At 35.7% G+C, this 21,847-nt stretch overlaps 1 protein-coding gene across 1 annotated transcript in view; it reads left to right on the plus strand.

Moving 5' to 3' along the window:
* The window catches only part of COL24A1 (collagen type XXIV alpha 1 chain), a 366,899-nt gene that overhangs the window by 109,681 nt on the left and 235,371 nt on the right, over positions 1-21,847 (plus strand). Inside the window, exons 15-19 of the mRNA XM_057310505.1 lie at positions 3,488-3,541; positions 3,621-3,665; positions 3,913-3,966; positions 4,251-4,304; positions 8,592-8,645. Of these exons, the coding sequence (XP_057166488.1) occupies positions 3,488-3,541; positions 3,621-3,665; positions 3,913-3,966; positions 4,251-4,304; positions 8,592-8,645 (261 nt within the window). The remainder of the gene's footprint in view (positions 1-3,487; positions 3,542-3,620; positions 3,666-3,912; positions 3,967-4,250; positions 4,305-8,591; positions 8,646-21,847) is intronic.

Genomic DNA, 21,847 nt, shown 5'->3' on the forward strand with positions numbered 1-21,847 from the left:
CTCTACCACCTCCTTAAAACTGATATGACCTTAAAATGTATGCCATTTATCTTATGAGATTTCTTTAGGCTTCATGAGAAGCTCTATGTGAAGGTGGAACCCAAAGGACCAATTTTTTTTTCTAAGGACTTAGAATAGTTTTAAACCTGTAGGTGGTAGTCGGTGGCCTTAGCAATGGGGCGGAAAGGAAGCTGCGGAATGGAGTTGGATTCCAAAGATACTCTTTATGCATTCTTCATTTAACCTACCCGTTGGTTAGCTCAGCAGCTTGTGCTATTATGCTGAAGGTTAAGACCAAAATTCTTAGCATGTCTAGACTGTTCTGGCTCTCATCTGTATCTTGAGACATACTTCGTGCACTAGCAAAACTGTTTGTTCTCAGATATGGCCTTTGCACTTGTTTGTCTACCTGAAACACTTTACCTGTACTTTTCTACCTAGTAATTAACTCTTACTCATTTTTCAATTCCAGGACTTAGCACAGTTCCAACACATAATAGTGCTTAGTAAAAATAACTGGTTTTGGTTTTGGTTTTGTTTTTTGTCCTTTCTCTTTCTCAATTTACCCTTTGGTTGATGGGAAGAGATTCTACAGAAAAGAAAATGGTGAATGATACTAACAGTCATCTTCGTAATCCTCATCTCTACATTGATCTAGGTCGTACTTTATACTTTTCCCAAGTACTCCCACACTTGTATCTCATTTGTCCCTCAAGTAGCTAGAGCAGGTATTACAACTTCCATTTTCCATTTACTAAATTGTTAAAACAGTGTGAGCACCTACTATGTATCAGATGCTGAGCTAGGCCTAAAAATACGAACAAGATCTCCGTTTTTGGCAACATTATAATCCAATGGCATAGAAGGAAAAATAGGTCTATCATACCATGTGATTGCTGCTCTAATGAACTAAAAAGCACTAAGAAAGGAGGAACTTATGTTACCTTGAGAGAGGAGACTTCACAAAAGAGATGTGTTTTAACTGTATCTTGAAGATTGTGCGTGAGTGGAGTGGAGTAGACAGGAAAAGGGCTCTTTAAGCAGGAGAATGCCTCTTTAAATGAACATAAGAGGTGAAAAAAATGCGATGTTTGGGCAATGGGAAGAGGAGTAGTGGGATTGTAGCTTAGGAAGTGTGGGGGGATGGGAGTGGAATGGAAGGAGGTGATGATTTGAAGATAATTAGGAAAGATTTATATGGAAGCTTTATATTTCATAGTCAGCAGTTTGCTCGCCCAGTGTACCTGCAAGCACACATCTGCTTGTTCCCTTATAGGAAGTATAGTTTCTGACAAGAGATGATACAGCTTTCTCTAAATGAGTTTTTCCTTGCAACTGTTGGTCATTTGCTTTCTTAATTAGTGATAGTGATTATTACCTGTGAGTGTGGTGGGTGTGGTTGGAAAGCCTGAAGACGAACCCACAGTCTTCTCTACAGTGTGCTCACTCATATGAGCCCCGATTGGCTAGCGGCTGCTCATTTTATATGACGAACCTATCCCTTGGATCTCTGTTTCTTTGACTCACTTTGACTCGAAAGTTCTTTATTGTTTCTGGGTGTGTGGGAGGCTCTTCTGCCTTTGGTGCTGTATCCAGCCACCCTCAGCTAAGCTGCCATGCATGGAAGTATTTCTCCCGTGGCTGCTCTGTCTTCTCGTGGAAGAGGAGCGTGGTAAGCAGAGTGCTGAAGGCTTTCGCATTATCCTCGTGGACTGAAAACTGCCCTTAGCCTATCGCGGGTTGCTTTGAGAAAGCTATAATTTTTCAGGACTAGGATTTTCCACACAGTTTGTAATATACCACAAAATGTTTGCTATTTCTTGGAGGTTTCTATACCCATACTATTTTACTTTTTAATTCCCTATTTTACTAAATCTTTTATATCTTTACTATAATCTTTTATATCTTTGATATCTCTCAACACTATTTTGTGATAATTCTTTCAGAGTCACTAAAAAGTAAAACAGATCGTGCATACAGAGTACATTCATCTGAAGAAACTAGTCTATGAACTATATTTACTGAAACGAAGTTAATATAATTGCCTATAGAAAAAACCGACAGGATGACCAATGTTCGTTTATTTGTTTATAAGATTTTTTCATACTTATGTAGATTATTGCTGCATAATTTCTAAACAGAAATGTTTATTGTATTTTTTGAAACTCTCATTATTTTTAAAGCTATGAACTTTGAATAAACTAGCCACTGTAATTATAAGAACAATTGTTTCCTACTGACAGAATTTGTCAGTGATATATGAATATTGCATATCTGTTTATTAAGTTGGAAAGTATTACTCTTTCCCTCTCACGGTCTCATATATTTCAGGATTAAACATGTTGGAAAAAATTTATCTCAGTTATATTTCACAGACTTTAGGACTCACGCAAAAGCAAAGATGTCATATTTTCCATTCTGAAATTTGTAGTATATGAAGGTAGACTATTAGCAATGTTCTGTTATGTTGGGAGATAGAGCTCTTGAAATCACTGTTTAAAAAAATTTTTTTTACTGAAGTATCATTAACATGTGTTATATTAGTTTCAAGTGTACAATATAATCATTCAATAATTCTGTACATTAATCAGTGCTCATCACAGTGAGTGTACTCTTAATGCCGTTTATCTATTTCAGCCATCCCACCACTAACCTCCCGTCTAGCAACCACCAGTTTGTTCTCTGTATTTAAGAGGGTGGTTTTTTGTTTGTCTTTTTTCTTCATTTATTTTGTTTTTTAAATTATACATATGAATGAAATCATATGGTATTTGTCTTTCTCTGTTTATCTTACTTAGCATTTTAACCTCTAGGTCCATCCATGTTGTTGCAAGTGGCAAGATCTGTGTCTTTTTCATCTTTATTTCCTCCACACAATTAATGTTAAATGATGAATTTAACAAATGTTAAATGATGAATGAATGCCAGAAGCCCAGAAGAGTAGAGTCTTTTGTTCAGTACTCAGTTTATCCCTGAAATTATGGTAAATTTTATCACTCCGCAAATTTCAAATCACAAAATGAAATCACTGAAATGCTTGGACCATAATAAGTGCCCAATAAATAATTCTTCAATAAATGGGTGAAATAAAAAATGTATGGTGATCAAATGAAATATTTATCGAATACCTCCTGGGAATGTGGCACTAAGATATTTCCCTTATCTTCAAGATATTATCTAGTTAGAGAAATATTTCAAGATGAATGTCATGGACAGTTAAACATTATATGAACTAAAGGAAGGGGAGGATCCTTGTGGACTAGATGGGTATGAGTAGGCTTCAGGGAGTAGGATGACCTTGCTAAAGTTTCAAACATTGGTATGATTTATAAATGTGGAGAGGAAAAGAAGTTGTGGAAGAACAAGGCACATGTGGGCGTTTAGTGAGATGAACTGTTCTGGGTTAGTTAATAAATTAATTTTACCATATTCTCTTTCCAATCCTAGAGGATTCTTAATGATGCCTTTCTGTCTAATTGCTTTTCAGGGCAGTATTGGCCCTATTGGACCATTTGGACCTTCTGGAATTCCTGGCCCAATGGTATGTCTCGATTTGCATAATGAATATTTCCTTTTAATTTCTCTATGATGTCACAAAATATCACTTTTTTTTTTTTTAGGGTCTTTCCGGGAATAAGGGCCTACCTGGAATCAAAGGTGATAAGGTGATTTAAATATTTACATTATCATAGAGCTGATTTCTTATCACATTAATTTTTTTCTTTTTAGTCAATACACTTATAAAATATTTTGTTTTTATATATGGGATCTAATCTGTGCTGTTAATTACACAATTTTAATCAGAAGTAGGAAAAATAGAGAAACTATTCTTCTATAATTAATATTTACTTTCTTATAATATTGCCATATTTGTGTTGCTTAAGTGTCTTTGTATGAAATTTTGCCCTCTAGGGTGAACAAGGCATTACAGGAGAGCCAGGAGAACCAGGGTATCCCGGAGACAAGGTAACTTTTTTTTTTTTTTTTTTTTTTTTTACCATTAAGTTTATATAAATACAAAAAATTCAGTGAAAAAATATAAATTCTTTAAAAAAAAAAAGGAGTAATGATTATTTTAACCATGTAGTTTGTTAAGATATGGTATCAATATGGTTTTACATGTCTTGTTTGAAATGGTTTTCTCAAAGTTTTGAGATTCACTACAAGATTTTTTAAGTAGCTTATATATAGAGGCATAGCTGCCTTTTGTGGTATAATAGCTTTCATCTTCTATTATTCTCTTCTTGTAGGGTTCTGTTGGTGTTCCAGGACAACCAGGGATGAGAGGAAAGCCAGGACCTTCAGTAGGTTTGAACTTTTGCTTTGCTCTTCCCCATTAATGAAGGGTACATCATGGCCTGAGTCTTGACACTTGTTGGTATGAGTAGAATATAAGAAGTAGGAGATAAGCCTACCAGTCTGGCATTTTTTTCTCTTCAGTTTCAGGATACAGCTAATCCTTCAAGTTTTCAGCTTACATTCCATAGAATATTGGACCTCATCCTTCCTGTCCCCCACCTCATCCCAGGACAAAACCAAATTTCTGTGAGCCCTAAAGATCTTGTTTGATCTGTTATGAATAGTATTTAAAGTGAACAATGGACATTTAAGACAAAAAAAATACAAAGCACTTTAAATAATATTTTAATTTTTCCCAACTCTCTTTCAGTCCAATATATTTCATTATAGAAATATTGTGAAGAAAAGATAGCATGTCACATGCTGTGGGCACAAATATACTAGTTCTTTGTCTTTTTTTTAACCTTTGAGCATCAATTAATTGGGAAAAAAAAGAATACCTTATATTGTAGTTAAATGAAACCCAAATCAAACTAAAATTACTGAATAAAAGCATTTAAATAATGGTTAAAACATGACTTGACAGGATGTCTGTATATATTAAAAGTCGTAATAATTATTATAGCTAAGATTTACTGAGTGTTTACAAAGTACCAGTCACTATTCTAAGGTCTGTACCTCGAATTTAATCTTTACAAAAATCATATGAAGTTGGTACTGTTATAAATCTTATTTTACAGATTAGGGAAACTGAGACACAGAGTTAAATAACTTGCCCAAGTTTCCAGAGTTAGCTGCTGGCCACCTGGGAAAACCTAGGTAACCATATGTCAGAGCTCACGTGCTTAGCCACTGCGCCATACTGTTTTAGGATTTAACATTTTAAGATTGTTTTAAGATTTTTTAATATTTATCACAACTCTATGAAGGTGCAGGTGATTGCAGGTAGAAAAAATTAGATGGAAAATTATAATTTATTAATATAATATTAAAATAAACATTTTAAAAAGAGTGTCATTCCCTGAGCACTGTGTTTCCTCTGACTCCCTCCTCCCATCTCAGGCTTGTTTATTTTTTGTCAGAGGAAGCAGCATTAAGTTCCAGTACTTTATATACCTCGTTCTGTATGACTTCTAACAGAGACAACATTTCATATACATCTCTCAGAAATTATTTATTCCAAAGAAAATTTTTCTGTATCTTTTCGTCAAGTGATATGCTGGTGGTGAGCTTCACTCTTACTAGTTTTTTCCCCTAGACTCAGAGTAAACCTAGTCAGCCGTGTACCCAGACTCTCAGAAATTCCAAAGTGTGTAAATAAGGGACATAAAAACAGATCATGAAGCTAACAAAAAGCTTCTGTTTTTCAAGGATGATTCTAATCACATAACAGGAACTTACAATACCTGCGGTGGTTGGCAAAGTAAGACCCTAAACTGCTTATACCCTCGATTGTTCATAATGTGAGGGTTTTCTGACTTGCAATGATAATAAAAGGAGTGGGTACAACACATTTTTCTAAGGCCAATACTAAGTAATAAATGGTATCTTCTGCAATGCTTTGCAATTAATTACTGGAGAAAACTAAAGTCAGATATCATGATTACACAAAGTAAACCTTTTTAATGTCTCCCTTACTTTTTGATCCTGTTTATATTGGTAACATGTTTATTGTGAGGCAGGGGGGATATACTGCTCTAAGAAACAGAGACTTAGATTTTAGTCCCAGCCCTGACACCGACTTGCTATGACCTTGAACATTTAACGACTGTGATCTTCAGTTACTTGTTTAAACTGAGAGTCAGACTCTTCTCATATTTAAGGTTCCTTGCAAATCTGTGACTCTTTAGTTTCCTCTCTCAGTGATAGTGTTTACCAGTATTTCTCTAGTCTAAGCTGAAGAAAAGGTGGAGAGCCTGTTTCCCTTTAACACATTGTCTTAAAACCCTTAATATTATTTTTTTCCTGAACTAAATCACCAGAACCAACTCTAATGTGTTTTTTTTTAGGGCTGTGATGCAGGGAGCATTAAGATGAGAAGAGTGAGGCTTTTACTTGCTCATTTTGTACCTTTCTATATTTTTCTAATAAAAAACACATTTTTAATGTCAGCAGGGATTTCTTTGGTAGGAGATAGTTTACCCTTTTTTGTTTGTTTTATCAAAACTTTAAAAAAATGTATCCATCAGACTGAAGATAGGCTAGAGACTTCTGAATTAATATTTGTGAAAGTCTTTAGTGTATCACTTTATTTATCACTTGTTTGTGTCCTATAAATAGAAAAAAATTGTAGAGGTTTGACCCGGAAACCTTCCCTGGTTTTGGAAGGAGACACCTGTTCAATGAAAAATTGCTTGCATTGAATCTGTTCTATTAAAAAGAAATTGAACAAGTTAGTGCCTATCTAAATCATTTATTTACTATCATGAAAAAGAATGTCAAAGTCATACGGATGTCTTTCTTATTTTATTTCTCCTACTTTTGGCTTTCTGTTTTCTAAGATGCTGGCATTAGTGATATTTTTTCCCCAAATGAATCTAAGTTGTAACATGAAAGAATACTTACAAAATAAAAGAAAGAATGTCCTAAATCAGAACATTTTGGAATTAGGGAATCTTTTGCTCTGCAAGCATCTAAAAACCAGAGACCGTTACCAATCAGAAGCAGTTAAGAAATATTCTTTCCCTAAAACAAAGAAGACAAAGACAATTATTATGTCTTTCCATATTTTTAACTAGAAGGTGTTGTCAGTTAGAGAGGTTTACTTAATCATTACTTCATTGTCTAAAACTTACCTGAAAAGTCAGAAACTTTCAGTTGAAGTTTTTCAAAATGAAGATTTATTCTGAAGAAGGAAGTTTTTCCAAAATTTGTGTTTTTAAGTATCTGGTTGTCAATTAACTTTTCTGAAAACAAAGACCTAGAGTATCCTATTTTTTCCTCAAAGCTAATTTAGTTTCTCATTTGTTTTTTGCCACCAGAGGTCTCCAGTGAGAGCCCCATCTTTATCTCTCTAAGAGAAGTACTTGCCATTTTAATTCAAGACTCCTCTAGATACTGATTATGATGAATTATGACTTTATTTAGAAGAACTTAAATCAAGTTTTATATAATAGTTCATTACTTTTCTCTAGATTTGATTTCAGTAGTTCTGTTGTGTACTGTTTTATATCCAAATACCCAGATATTCAAGTGCTGTATGAGAATGGCTTTAGTGCTTATGGAAAACAGTGCTTTACTTCTTGAAACTTGGATAAGCATATATTATTTCTTGTAATTTTATGTAATCTGAGACCTATTAGGTCAAATCTGAAACTCACGTAGAAATTTAATATGACAGAAATAATGAATTCATTAGTTTTTTCTTACGAAAACAAAGGTATCAGACTACTGTCTCCTTTTCTCTCTTGAGAACAATGCCAGCCCTCTCTAGCTGCAGTTTTATAACCACTTTTCTCTCCTCTGAACTTCCTCTCCAGCCCTGGTTTCACATGGTTAATCCAGGTGTCAGAAAATGGCTTCAGAAATATTGACAACAAATCCTCAACATTTTAATATAATGATGAAAACAATGTAGGAATTATAGGTACCCAGGAGAGGACAGAGGATATAAAGGGAAAGATTAATGGTTATAAAATTGGTTGACATTTATTGCCGGGCACTGTGCTAAACTAAGCACCTTAAATACATTGTCTTCTTTAATCCTCACAATTACCCTGTAACAATGTCAGTACTTGTTACAATTATTATTCCTATTTTATTGTTAAGAAAACTGAGCCTAAGAGAGAGATTAAGCAGCAGGGATTTAAATCCAGATGATTCTTAGTTACTAAATCAGGCCCCTTGTAGTACCAAGGGAGAGAGGAATTTTCGGGGACAGTCCTGGACTCTGGTTTTTTATGAAAGCAGTTCCTCATCTAGAGTCCCCTACTTTGTCGAGTCAAATTATTGCCTTATCTCTGGCTAAACTACACATACACATAATTTTTTTTTCTTGATTTGAGCACTTAACTCAATTTTTTGTATCTCCAGCACTTAGGAGTAAATATATATTACATTCATACACATTTTATTTGTTTTCCATAGTGATGATGTTTACAAATTAAGTCTTTCTGAATGGTAGTTACAATTTTGTTTGACATAATATATTGAGTGTTGTTTGCTGAAAAGCCTTTATACATCATACACTGAGGCATCATATATTGAGTTGTTTGCTTATCATATGTCTGTTTCTGTTTTAAATTGCATTTATGAGATTAATACTTATATTTTGATCCCCACCCCCATTTTAGGGCCAGATGGGTGACCCAGGACCCCAAGGACCAGGTGGCCCTCCAGGACCAGAGGTAAAATGTTGGTTGGAAGATAATAAATTGAAACGAAAGTTGTAGAAATTAAACTTGATTGTAAAACATGTTTTTACATAACAGGCTTAAGAAAGATTCTTGTTAAAGTTCACATCTTTGTAAATAGTTTGAACTAAATTTTTTTCCCCTACAACCAAAAGGTATGCAACAGTGATCCCAAGGAACCAGAAAGGTATTAGCCCCATTATAGTACTGATTAGATCACAGCTGACTTATTTGTTTGGCACAACAATTAATAACACATACTTGGGGCATGAAATCAGATTTCAGGATAAACTCCACTGCATTTTTAATACAAAATTCTTCCAATGTTTGCTGTATGCATGTATCATTTGGATCTCATATTCTAGAATAAATACAATTAAGTCTGTAGTACATATGTCAAGTTTGCTTGTTTACTCTTTGAAATTTGACTTTGGCTGAATACTTGATGTAGAGTGTCTTTTTCCTTTTTCCTGCAAGTTCACATAGAAGACAAGCATCTAACATGACACATTTGAGTTTTTTACAAATCATTTTATGAGTCAAAGATATGTACCACATGGAGATAAAGCTTCTGAAGCTCACTTTAGTTCAGAAATATAAGCCAAAAAGATATATGTACATGCACATATAAATACACATACATATCTAATTCAGAATCATTGATACAGCCGTAAAGCTGAGAAAATGGATTTGGCTTCAGAATAAATAAAGCAGAGCAATAAACAGTGTCAAAGCAGTACGCAGAATTTCTAGAAATAACACTGTTTACTGATGCTTTCTCCTTCTCTTTGTAAACCATTAAATCTACTTCTTACCCTGCATCTCTTCTTCAGGGTTGGCCAATTTCTTCAGCAAGACCTATTCTTTTTGTCTCATTTAAAAACACATTGGATATTGGTAATTCGAAAATCTAAAAAACTACATTGTACCTAGTTTTATTAATAAGGACATAGTAGGAGATAAAATACAGCGATATATTGATGTCAGCATTCTAGGAAGAAGGAAATTATTTTGAGTAATTGAAGCAATTATTAACAGATAATTAAAATAGTAATTAAAATAGATAATTAAAATAGTATTTTAATTTAATTATAATAATTTAAATAGTAATACATTAATATAAGCTTATATCTTCTGTGAGCCTGTATGCTTTTAAGAATTTTTTCATGAAAACCTTCCTGGAAGGAATTCTATTTACCTGTCTTCTCATACTGAGGATATAGAACTTGATTTATCTTTTATTATCTTTAAAGATTATTATTATGAACATGGGTTGTTGTATTGTAACTTTAGTTACAGATGGGATATGTGCTAGGGAGGACTGTGTCACAGCCTAATTATCTGTATGGTTGGGATCATTTTCTTCTTTTTCCTAAAGCCAGGTTAAAGGATGCATGGGCCATGTTTTTACTTACATGGTCTTCCAAAGATGTTTCTTTTTTCTCTGTTGCCTCTGAGCTTTTATGATTTGCATTCATCATTCAAAACATTGTCTCATTGTGTTTGATTTCTGCACTGCTATTACAAGGTCCTGAGCTCCAACCTTGTCAGACTGTGCCCATTCCTCCTACTCACCTGCATTAAATGTTTTCATTGGGCCAAAGATGTAACCTGTATTTGTGTAATTGGTACAAGGTTGTTTGGGAAAAGGGGTCTAATCTAAAGATCATAAGTTTTTTTAATCATAAAAGTATAATGTGTTGGCAGTTATATAAGAGGCAGCACTTTTATCCAACTCCTTCTCAACATTAGACTTTTGATAGAGTTGCAGGTCTAAGCATTTACAATAGTAAGTTTAATATTATATCAAACCTGAAAAGTTTCTACTTGCACAGTAGATAAATTTTCTCAGATAAGGGGTTTTATAGGTTGTGTTAAATTTAGACTTTATTTAGGCAGTGATCAAAGATTTTAAGCAAGGGAATGAAATGATCAGACTTGTGTTTTCAACACATGTGTAGTAGTAAGAACAAAACCGTAAAAGAGGAGAGAGGTGACAAAACTAACTAAACACTATTTAGGAGGATAATGCAAGACCAGGCTATAAATGATGAGGACCTGTTACAATTGAGAAGAAAAGATGGCTTCAAGAAATAATGAGGATACATAATTCATAGCACTTGAACCGCTCAGTTCAATTCATTTAGTTTGTGTAAGAAGGGAATAAGATACCATCTTAACGTGTTTTTTGCTCTAAAAAGCAAGAAAGATCAAGAATAAATGAGTTGTGCATAGCACAAGTGTAGGGATTTGTTTCAGATGGAGAAAGAAGTTAAAAGAGGTGAAATAGGGTAGGTTCTGTTTTCTTTGTAAGTTTTCTTTGTAAGTAGGAGACAATCCCAAGAGTTAGAGGACTGTTGCCATGTGGAAAGGGGACACATGAAGAGCTCTGTGAAGAGTAAGTGGGGGAGTGACTAAAGACTTATAAAATAATTTCTGAGTGGTATTAAAAACTCAGCTGAGGAGACACATGCCTTTGTCTGCCTTTGGCTCAGGTCATGATCCCAGGGTCCTGGGATTGAGTCCTGCGTCTGGGCCCTGCTCAGCAGGGAGCCTGCTTCTCCCTTTGCCTGCTGCTCCCCCTGCTTGTGCTTGCTCTCTCTGACAAATAAATAAATAAAATGTTAAAAAAAAAATGAACTCAGCTGAGATTGAAAAACCATCTTTTCTCAAAATACAGCCACAACACCCTGTACATTTTTTTGGAACCATGTTATAAATTTGAGTCTGAACGTCCTAATGGCCAAAACAGTGAAGCATGACCAGTAATATGAATATCTTCTCCCTTGTATAAAAAACACAGTGATAGTTCAAAAGAAGTACAGCAGTTCATGGTGTTGTGTGATTTCCATCTTTCAGACTGATGTCAAAATGCTGAAGTACAATTCAGTAAAAGTAATTTTATTAGGAGCCTAAATGGTGACACCTAGGTTTATAGTTCTGTGATAGCTTTTGTTAATTATTGGGAGATAAAAGGTTCAAGTTGGTATCTGAAAAATAACATATTTTTGGGATTAATACTTCTGAATGATAGCAACCTGAGTAACTTGAGATTACTTGGAGTTGTTTTTTTTTTAATTTTGAATGTTTTGGTATATATATATTTAATTTCATCTTTTTCTAAATGGGTTATCAGTTGTCCCAGAACCATTTGTTAAACAATTGGTCTTTGCTTTAGTCATTTTTAAAAGCCACCTCTACAAATACTAAATTTTTGTGTTTCTTTGGTCTATGTCTGGATTTTGTTTTCTGTTCCACTTGAATGATTGTCTGTTCCTGTATGAATGTTACAATGTTTCAATGATGGAGAAATAACCCTGCTAGCCTTATGGATTTTCCCTCATATGTTACTGTCTTCTTTTGTGTTGATGCTTTAAAATTTTTTTCTTTATCACTATATTTTGCCAGTTTGATTACAATATCTTGATGTGGATCTATTTTGTTGATTTCGATGGGGGTTTTCCGTGGCTCCTGGATCTGGATATCTGTTTCCTTCCCCAGATTATGGAAGTTTTCAGCTATTATTTCTTTAAATAAATTTTCTGCTCCCCTGTCTCTCCCTTCTTCTGAGATATGAATGTTTTTACATTTGAGGCTGTTACTGAGTTCCCTAACTCTATTCTCCTTTTGCATAATTCTTTTTTCTCTCTTTTGTTCAGCTTGTTTACTTTCCATTACTCTTTTAGGTCATTAATTTGTTCCTCTGCTTCTTCCAGCCTACTGTTAATTCCATCAAGCATGTTCCTCATTTCATTTATGGAGTCCTTTATCTCTGCTATACTATTCCTTATCTCTGTGTTAAGGGTCTTACTCATGTCTTCCACTCTTTTCTCAAGTCCAGTGAGGATCCTTATGATCATTACTTTTTTTTTTTTTTAAAGATTATTTATTTATTTATTCGACAGAGATAGAGACAGCCAGCAAGAGAGGGAACACAAGCAGGGGGAGTGGGAGAGGAAGAAGCAGGCTCATAGCGGAGGAGCCTGATGTGGGGCTCGATCCCATAACGCCGGGATCACGCCCTGAGCCGAAGGCAGACGCTTAACCGCTGTGCCACCCAGGCGCCCCATGATCATTACTTTAAATTCTCTATCAGGCATGTTACTTATATCCGTTTCACTTAAATCTCTGGCTGTGGCCTTGTCCTGTTCTTTCATTTGGGATAAATTTATCTGTCTTCTCATTATTTCTAAGTTTCTGTGCCTGTTTCTGTGTGTTAGGAAAGTCAACTACATCTGCTATTTTTGAGGGTAATGGCCTTATGAAGAAGAGGTCCTGTATTACCCTGCTGTGTAGCATCCCCTGTTCTCCAGGGTCTGGCACTTTTGAGAGTGTCTCCAGAGTACGTGTGCTTTGCTGTTTTGTCCTGGCTGCCTTATCCATCAGGCCGGTCATTTGCAGAGGCTCTCTTTGTCTCTTGTGAGCAGTGTTTGGTCCCTGGCCTGAATGTGGCATGTTTTAACCAGGTATGCTCCAATCTGTTTGTGAAATGAGACCTGTTTCCACTGCCACTGGAACTGATGTTCTGCAAACCCTCACATTGGGAGATGCACTGTGATCAGGGGTTTGGGCTGATCTTAAAGGGGAGAGGCCCGTTGGGACTGAGGGAAGCATGACTGGGAGGGAAGCTCCACTGGAGCAGAGTGTGACAGGGCTTAGTATAAGCAAATTAGTTAGGGAGTATTAGGCTGTGCTGGTTTCTTCAGGGCACCCTGTGCTTATACTGAGGTGCAGGGCAGGGACATGGCCCTAGCCAGTTCATTTGTTCCCACATGGGTCTTTCCATGAATGCTACCTCTTTGGGACATGCTCCAAGATGAGCAAATAACCTCCCCACTCTATGTCCCAGACACTCATCAGATTGCTGTTTCCATGCTGTATGTCAACAGGTTGTTTGCCTGCCTTCTCTCCAGGGTCAGGGAAATGCCCTCTGAGGTCTCTCTCAGCCATACCCACTGACCTTTAAAACTCCAGGTTTTAAGCTCCGCTGGTTGCAAGAACTCACAAAATTCGGCCCCTCTCACTTTCCAAGCCACTGCTATGGGGATTCATTTTCCCCTGTGTTCTAGTCTCTCACCCTCTCTACAACTGCAGCTCCCTCCCCAACACATCAGCCATAATCCCTTCTTTCCCAAACCACGCTCTGCACTTTCTACTACCTTCTTTGATGTGGCTTCTTCTCTACCTTTAGTGTGTAGTTTGTTCTGCCAGTCTTCAGGTCAATTTCTGGGGTATTTAGGAGGATTCGATAGTTATCTAGTTCTATTTGCAGGACAAGGCGAGCCTAGGGTCCTCTTCCTCTGCCACCATCTTCTCTGTTTCATATCATTTCTTTATCCATCCACCCATCAAATGGATTATTTTTAGATTGTTTCCATATCTTGCTTATTGTGAATTATGCTGCAATGAACATAAGGCTGCATACATCTTTTTAAGTTAGTGTGTTCTATTTCTTTAGATAAATACCCAGAAGTGGAATTGCTTGATCATATGGTAGTTCTATTTTTAATTTTTTTTGAGGAAACTTCATACTGTTTTCCATAATGGCTGAACCAATATTTACCAATACATACTAATATGTATTTGTACTTTTGCATCAATATTTATAAGTGGTATTGATCTATAATATTCAATCTTTTTGGTACTTCTTTGTCAAGTTTAGGTATTAGTATTATACTTACTTCATGAAAATAATTAGGAAGTCTTCTTAAATTTTAGTGCTATGGAGTAATTTATGGAATATTGGGGCTATCTTATCTATGAGGCTTTGATGGAATTCCTCTCTAAAACCTCCTGGAATTAATGCTTTTTTATGGGGCAGTTCCTTGACAAATTTTCTTACTGCGTCTACAGAAATTAGCCTTTTTAAGCTATCTCTAATGGGGTTAGCTTTGTTAAATTGTCCTTAGGAAATTATCTGTTTCATCTGGATTTTCAAATTTACTTCCATACATATCCACAAAATAGTCTCATGATTTTTAAATTTTTGTTTTAATGGTTATTGCCCATGTGCCATTTTCTCAAAAATTTTTTGAAATTTTTATTTATTATCTTCTGTTTTTCTTTTCTTTACATAATTAGTTTCACCTTTTATCTTTAATATTTCTTGGAGATTCTTTTGGTTTATATTTTTTTTAGTTAAGAATTTAATTTTATGTATTTTCATTATTTTATTTTCATTCCTAAAACTATTAAGAACTATCACTGTCCCTCTGCTTACTACTTTAAATGTATCTCAAAGATTCTGGTATAAAGTATTTTTATTGCCATTGTCTTCTAGAAGTTTTATAATTTCAGTTATTTCCCTTTTCACCCAAGAGTTTTGTAAAAAGGAGTTTTAGAATTTCCAGGTGGGAGAGACTATTGGTTTTGGTTTTGTTAATAATTCCTACTTTTATCACATTGTTATCAGAGGATGTTGTTCTATTTTTTGGAACTTATCAATCTTTTCTTTTTCTGTTGTGATCATTTTTTGTGATTCAGTATACACTTGACATTTCATTATACATTTCAATATACACTTGACAAGGAGGTATATTTTTATTTTTAAATGTGAAGTTTAATATATAGTATATAATGACTTGTTCTTCTTTATTATGTTGTTTAGGTTTTGCTATATCTTCATTTATTTTTGGTCTAATTGATCTATGTAAATGGTATGTACTATGGGTGCTGCTGATCTAATTACTCTCGGGGTCACAACTGGTACTCGTCATTCCCTCCTTTACTATCCATTTTAAATTCTTTTCACCTTCAGCTATCACCTCAGTGGGTCTTGGTGGCTTACCTGGTGGTATGACCTTAACCTTCATTACTGAGAATATGAATGCTTGATGGGAGTTCTCAAAGGTGTCCAGTGTATCACATGAGTTCCACATGTATCCCTTCCTGCCCTTTTTTGTAAAGAAGTCTTGCCAATTTTCGTTTTTCAGGGTCAGTTAACCATGCCAAAATGGTGACTTTCCTTTTTGTTTGCTCAGACCTCATCATAAAAAGTCCACAGTGCCCTGTTCACAGCCCTCGGTTTAGTTTAGTGGGATGTTTGTTGTGTCTCCTGTCAAGAGAGAGATCCTTTGGGTAACAGGATATCTAGCCCTGAAGAGTCCAAGGTTGTGGGGAAAGAAAGTACAAAATATTGGGACCATCATTGGGAGTGATGGTAAATAGGACCACATCCACTTCTATTCTTTGGTTTCCAGAGTCATGCATCCTTCCTATCAGAGACAAAAGCACCATATACAGGTCTCTGACTTAAAAAAATACACTATATCGCAAAGGGTGGTACTCCCTTCATATTGTTTTCTTTAAGTTGGCACTTCTATTATAACTTTAGAAGGCAGTTCCAAAGTATTTTAAGGCTGAATACCTCTAAATAGTGCAGAATGGGTGAAGGCCAATGAGTCATATCAGGGGTCCACTCTTGTAGCTTTGCTGTAGAGAGGGTATCTTGTTCAAATGCTATACTCTGTGAGGTTCCATGCCTGCGGATCAGGCATTCTGTAATTTTCTAGATAGTGGTGCTAGTTGGAGCTTTAAAGGAAGGAAAGGTAAACTCATAAAACATGTATCTGTTTCTGTGAAGATGAACTTCTGAAACTTCCAAATTTGAAGGGCCCCACATGAATGCAGACTATTTTTTAAATTTTCTTTTAATTGTAAAGGGAAAGAGTTCATTTGCCAAACCAGTAATCACAAGCTTTTTAATGCTGGCAGGGATCTCTGACATTCTCTCTACCCAATATGATTGGCAGTCGTGTAGATGTGATTGTCTGATTGTCTGATCCTTAGAACCCAGAGGCCCACCTAACTATAGAATTATCTCTTCCATTTAGGCTCTTCTTTAGAGAATCCAGTTCTAATTATTTCTTGTCAACAGATCTTTTTGAGATATCCCTTATATGTTCATCACTAAAAAAAAAAAAAATGCTGAGGCCAATTAGATTTGGTCTTGACTTCAAGGAACTTATATTTAAGAAATCAGTATTCAATTACAACTATGTCAAAGCCTCCACCGTCTCTATTTGTCTTTTTTTCAGACATCAAAATTAATTAGGTTTGATAAAATGAAAAATTAAAAATCAATTAATACTTTAAAAGTCTAGAATCAGTTTAGTCCTTAGAGAAAATTATAAAATAGCCAAATAACTTCATTCCTATGGCCACTGGTCTTCCTCTGTTCTTTCCCTTTTGAGCATGAGTTCTTGTCCATCTCCAACAAGCAGTGTCTCCTGTTTTTAAAGACCTGATAAATATATTGTACTCCAAGCAATAAATGGTTAGCAGAACAGCTAACTTCAATAGAATCCCCTTTCAAGGATATTGATATTTACATCTTTTTTTTTTTTTTTTAAGATTTTATTTATTTATTTGACAGGGAGAGAGAGACAGCCAGAGAGAGAGGGAACACAAGCAGGGGGAATGGGAGAGGAAGAAGCAGGCTCCCAGCAGAGGAGCCTGATGAGGGGCTCGATCCCACAACACCAGGATCACGCCCCGAGCCGAAGGCAGACGCTCAACGACTGAGCCATCTAGGCGCCCCTGATATTTACATCTTAACACTAAACAGAAACCTGGAACTAATGCAATGCATCTTGAATTATAGAATTTAGGGTGTCATTTAGTTCGCAGGGAAAGATTTGTGGGTGATTAGAAACCTTGATGCTCCTCAAATTAATCATACCACATAAATTGTCATCTGTACCACCAGTAAGACAGGACAAGACAATATTTCTTTCTAGTACCTTCTAGTTCAGAAGCTCAGATCTTCATAAGAGTCAGTGAAAGCAAAGCACTCTTTTTGTTGTAAATGCTAAGTTATTTGCCACTGGCACTGAAGAGACTGTTCATAATTAAAGATCATTTGAACAAATGTCACTTCAAACCACTTCGAAGTTTTTTTTCCCTTGCTTCATAACGTTTTACTTATTCTGGGCAAGTTAAATTTGCTGTACCAGTGAAGTAAACATACCTGTGCATTTAGTTCTTTCCAGAGTTGTCCCAAGATAAAACATCACGTGCTTTAAAGCGTAAGATTAATTTTTTTTCCATGCTAGTTCTTTGTCTGCTTTTAACAAAAACATGAAAAATGCTGTACAGGATTCTTTCTATTTCTTTAAGCATAGTAATTTCAGTTTTGAGCACTAAACCCATGCTTCCTTCCAGTTCTGGCAGCAAACCACCTTCAAATTTGGTAGCAGGATAGTTAGAATGTTTGTTGATTCAGCTGTTAACCTCCCTGGACTACTGAGATTGCCAAATAGTTGAATTTTGGATGATGTTCTCGGTAAGTGGGGCCAGTTGTTTGCTACAAAATGAGCTGAGACAACTAATCAGAGAGATACCAGAAGGGGCTAAGCAGTGGGTTCTCTTTTTCCAATAGGGTGGTCATCACTGTAGACAAATACCAAAGTTCATTTGAAGAGTCTGCTCCTATCAAGCAAAGGCATGCTTCTAAATGTCCATTTTAGCACCTCAGTGGACTTAATTTGAATAAGCCAACCTGCAGTCAGTTGAGTAGATCTTAGTCCAGATGGATCTACTTTACTTAAACCAGTTACTTTTAACAAAGAAGGATCACTTGAGTTTGGTTGAGTAATTTGATGTTTTTAGTTGTTACTCAAAAACTGGTGCTGAAAGAAAATGTGATTAAATCAGTCAATAACAAATCATTTATTGAGTTCCTACTGTGTAAGAGCTATGCCTGGTAAACACCATAGGATTATATACAAAAATAATATATTGGCTAAATTTGGGGCAGTTTATAGTCTGGGGAAAAAAGATACATACATATACTGTTAGATAATGGCAAAGCCATCGTGTAAGAAATAAGTAGTTATTATAGTTCAGTGTTAGTAGAAAGAGATTAACATGAGATGGAAGGATTAGGGAAGGGTTCATGGAAAAGATGGATCTTGAATTAGATTGTTGATGAATGAATGGCAAGAAAAGGGAAAGGCATTCCAGGCAGGGTAAATCACATGAGCAGAGCCTGAACATCCAGGTAATATGCAGAGTGGATTTATAGAACAGTGAATGAAACTGACTAGCTGATGCAGATTCCTTTTGTTGGTTTAGAGTGATAGATAAGGTTATAAAACTAGGTAGGTGCCATATTGCTTAATACCTTTGATTCCAAGTGATATCAAGACAGTATGTTCTTAGTGAAGCCTAATTTTACAGTTCTTGTTTTGTGAAAAATATGGAACCTGCCCCTGGATCTCCCAAATGAACCAGCCAGAGTTTTATTGATTTGCCTGGTTTCTGCCTGTAGCGGTCAAAAATTTCTGTCCTTTCATATTCAGCATTTTAGTCAAGTCTGTTTCCATTAAAAATGACAAAACCAACCTCAAATAGTTGTAAGCAAAACTCAGGATCGGCTAATATAATCGGGAAGTCCAGCAGGACATGTACCTAGAGGTTTGGCTGGATACAGGACTTCGATGAGTGTAATCAAGACACCATCCATCTCTTAGCCTTACTTATGTCTGTTGGCTTCATTTACAGGAAAACGTCGTGGGAAATGTGATCCTTAGCAATTCTGGGCTAATATTGCGCTCGGAGTTAGCAACCTTAGCAAAAAGAAACCATTCTTCTTTCCTTATAGCTCTAGCAAAAATTCTAAGGTGAGTTCCAGCCAATCTGGCTGGATATCATGATCATCTTTAAATCAATCACAGTAATCATGAGATTGGAATACTGTAATTGGCAAGATTTGGGTCATTTACTCACCTCTGGAAATTGGGATTGGGACCAGAAGCACATAGACTGCAAATTAGGGAAGAGTAGTTTTTCGGAGATGGTGAGCAGACAAGAAGATGCTCTCTACATGTTACATCTTTGGTGCCCAGCGTCTGCACATACCACTCTTCCCACTTATACAGTTGTGGTTTTGGTTTTTTTTTTTAATTAAAGAGCAGAGGGAAGTGGGGAGACAGAAGGAGAGAGAGAATGCCAAGTAGGCTCCATGCTAGGCATGGACTCAGTGCAGGACTCAGTCTCACGGACCTGAGATCACGACCTGAGCCAAAACCAAGAGTTGGATGCTTAGCCCCCTGAGCCACCAAGGCACCCCCCACACCTAAATAGTTTTTAAAATGCCCCTGGTAACATAGTACAGCCACCCACACAGCTGAAAATATGCTCTCCCTTCTCCAAAGGAAGATAACCCAATGTATCGATCAATTATTGCTTGTAGCTCCAAGGCTGGGTTCTTGGAGTAAAGTGCATTCTTTTCAGTGAGGCATAAATATAGGTCTGAATCTCAGACAATCCGTATGATTTTAGGAAGAAAACAAAAGAGCCACAATATTCATTCCATTTGGAGAAACAAGAGAATAGGAAACAAGGTAGAGTGGCTCAGGCCCATAGCTGTGCATTTAAAACAAAAGTAGGCAATGGATATGTCCCAGTTCCTCACAACAATATAAATCAACTTTTCAAATCATCTAACTTCCCACTCCTTGCCACAAATTTACAGACACTGAAAAAGGGAGCATCTGAGACAAAGAGTCTCCAGAATATACATTGTGTGGTATGAGGAAATATTTTGTTCTCTAGCCTATGTTCAATGCCAAGAACAATGACTGATACATAGTAACATGTTGAATGAATAAATTGATATTCTTTAATTAAAGACACAAGAATTTTAAATGTCAAATATATAGACATGGAGTACCTAAAATGATACTTATCCAAAGGTAAGTATCAAATCATAGTCCTGTTACTACGTCCAAAACAATCTGAAATCTGAGCTTCTTTGATTTTTAACTAGAGATAAGTTTTCTAAGGGTCTTCAAATGGTTGCAAACTGTTGTCTACTAAACAGCGGTGATTATCTAAAACACCCAGTACCAATTGCCTTTTGTCTTACACTTTTATTGAGGTGTAACTGACATATAACAAACTACATATATTTAAATTGTGCAATTTGATAATTTTTGACGTATGTATAACTCATGAAACCATTACCAAAATCAAGATAGTGAATATATCCATCAAATCACAAAATTTCTGGGGCACCTGGGTGACTCCATTGGTTAAGCGTCTGACTTTTCATTTTGGCTCAGGTCATAATTTCAGGGTCCTGAGATTGAGCCCTGTCTGGGCTCCATGCTCAGCACAGAGTCTGCTTGAGATTCTCTCTCTCCTCTCCCTCCCCTCTCCCCTTCCCCCTGCTCTTGCACTCTCTTTTGCTCTCAAATAAATAAATAAATAAAAGCTTCTTAAAAATCCCCAAATTTCTTTGTTCACTTTTGTAATTCTTCCTTTCTGTCTCTCATGTTCCTCCCTTTCCAAGTCTATCACTGATCTGCTTTTTGTCACTATAAGTTATCCAAATCTAAGGATCAAATAATGGTCAAAATAGTTTATCTTAAAATTAAAAGTTTAATATAGCTTTGTGTGGATTTCGGTAAAATAAAAATGGACTTTGCAATTGATTTTGTAGAGTGACTTCAAGCATATTGATAAAATTATTTAAGCAAAGCCTTATTAAACAAGTCATTCAGAGAATGTATATTGTGTTATAATGAATTTTCATTGTCTTTATTGTTTCTGGATTTTCTCTGCTGAGTCTTTAGGATGCTACATATTAACGGAATAAAGCTGTGCCATATTTACTACTCAAAAATAAAGAATCGCAAAAGGGAAAATACATGAATAACAGTAATCATTTGCAAAGATTGCAAAGATTTTCAATGATATCATAATGAAAAAAAAATCTGCTTTTGATGGCTTTTTAGTTCTAAAACAGCAAAGGAGAATGAAAGAAAGCCAGATACCTAGATGAATTCCTTATTTTGCCTTTATTTTTCCAAAGGCTCATATTTTCTGTTAGTGGTTTTCCCAGAAGACAGAACAGTTCCTTAATGTGCAGTTGCCTGCTACCCTGTGCTAAAGTTTCGTTTCTATAGTTTCCTGGGAAAGTGAATTTATTACTTCTGCCTTGTCAAATTTTTTTTTTTTTGGCATTAACTTTTACATGGATAATTCTCACTCTGAAAAGGTCATTTTAATCCTTTTTTTTTTTTTATTATTGCTTTCTAACTTGGCCTCAGCATATTACTGACATGGCATATACTTCCACAAATGCTAAAGAATGAAATCTTATTATTGTTTTTTGGATCATGTCTCAAATGGAATTCTCCCCTTAGAGAACCTCTCTCCCTCTGACTGCATTCTTTCTTGTTTGCGTATGT

This window comes from Ursus arctos, unplaced genomic scaffold, assembly GCF_023065955.2.
Source record: "Ursus arctos isolate Adak ecotype North America unplaced genomic scaffold, UrsArc2.0 scaffold_12, whole genome shotgun sequence".
Taxonomy (NCBI): domain Eukaryota; kingdom Metazoa; phylum Chordata; class Mammalia; order Carnivora; family Ursidae; genus Ursus; species Ursus arctos.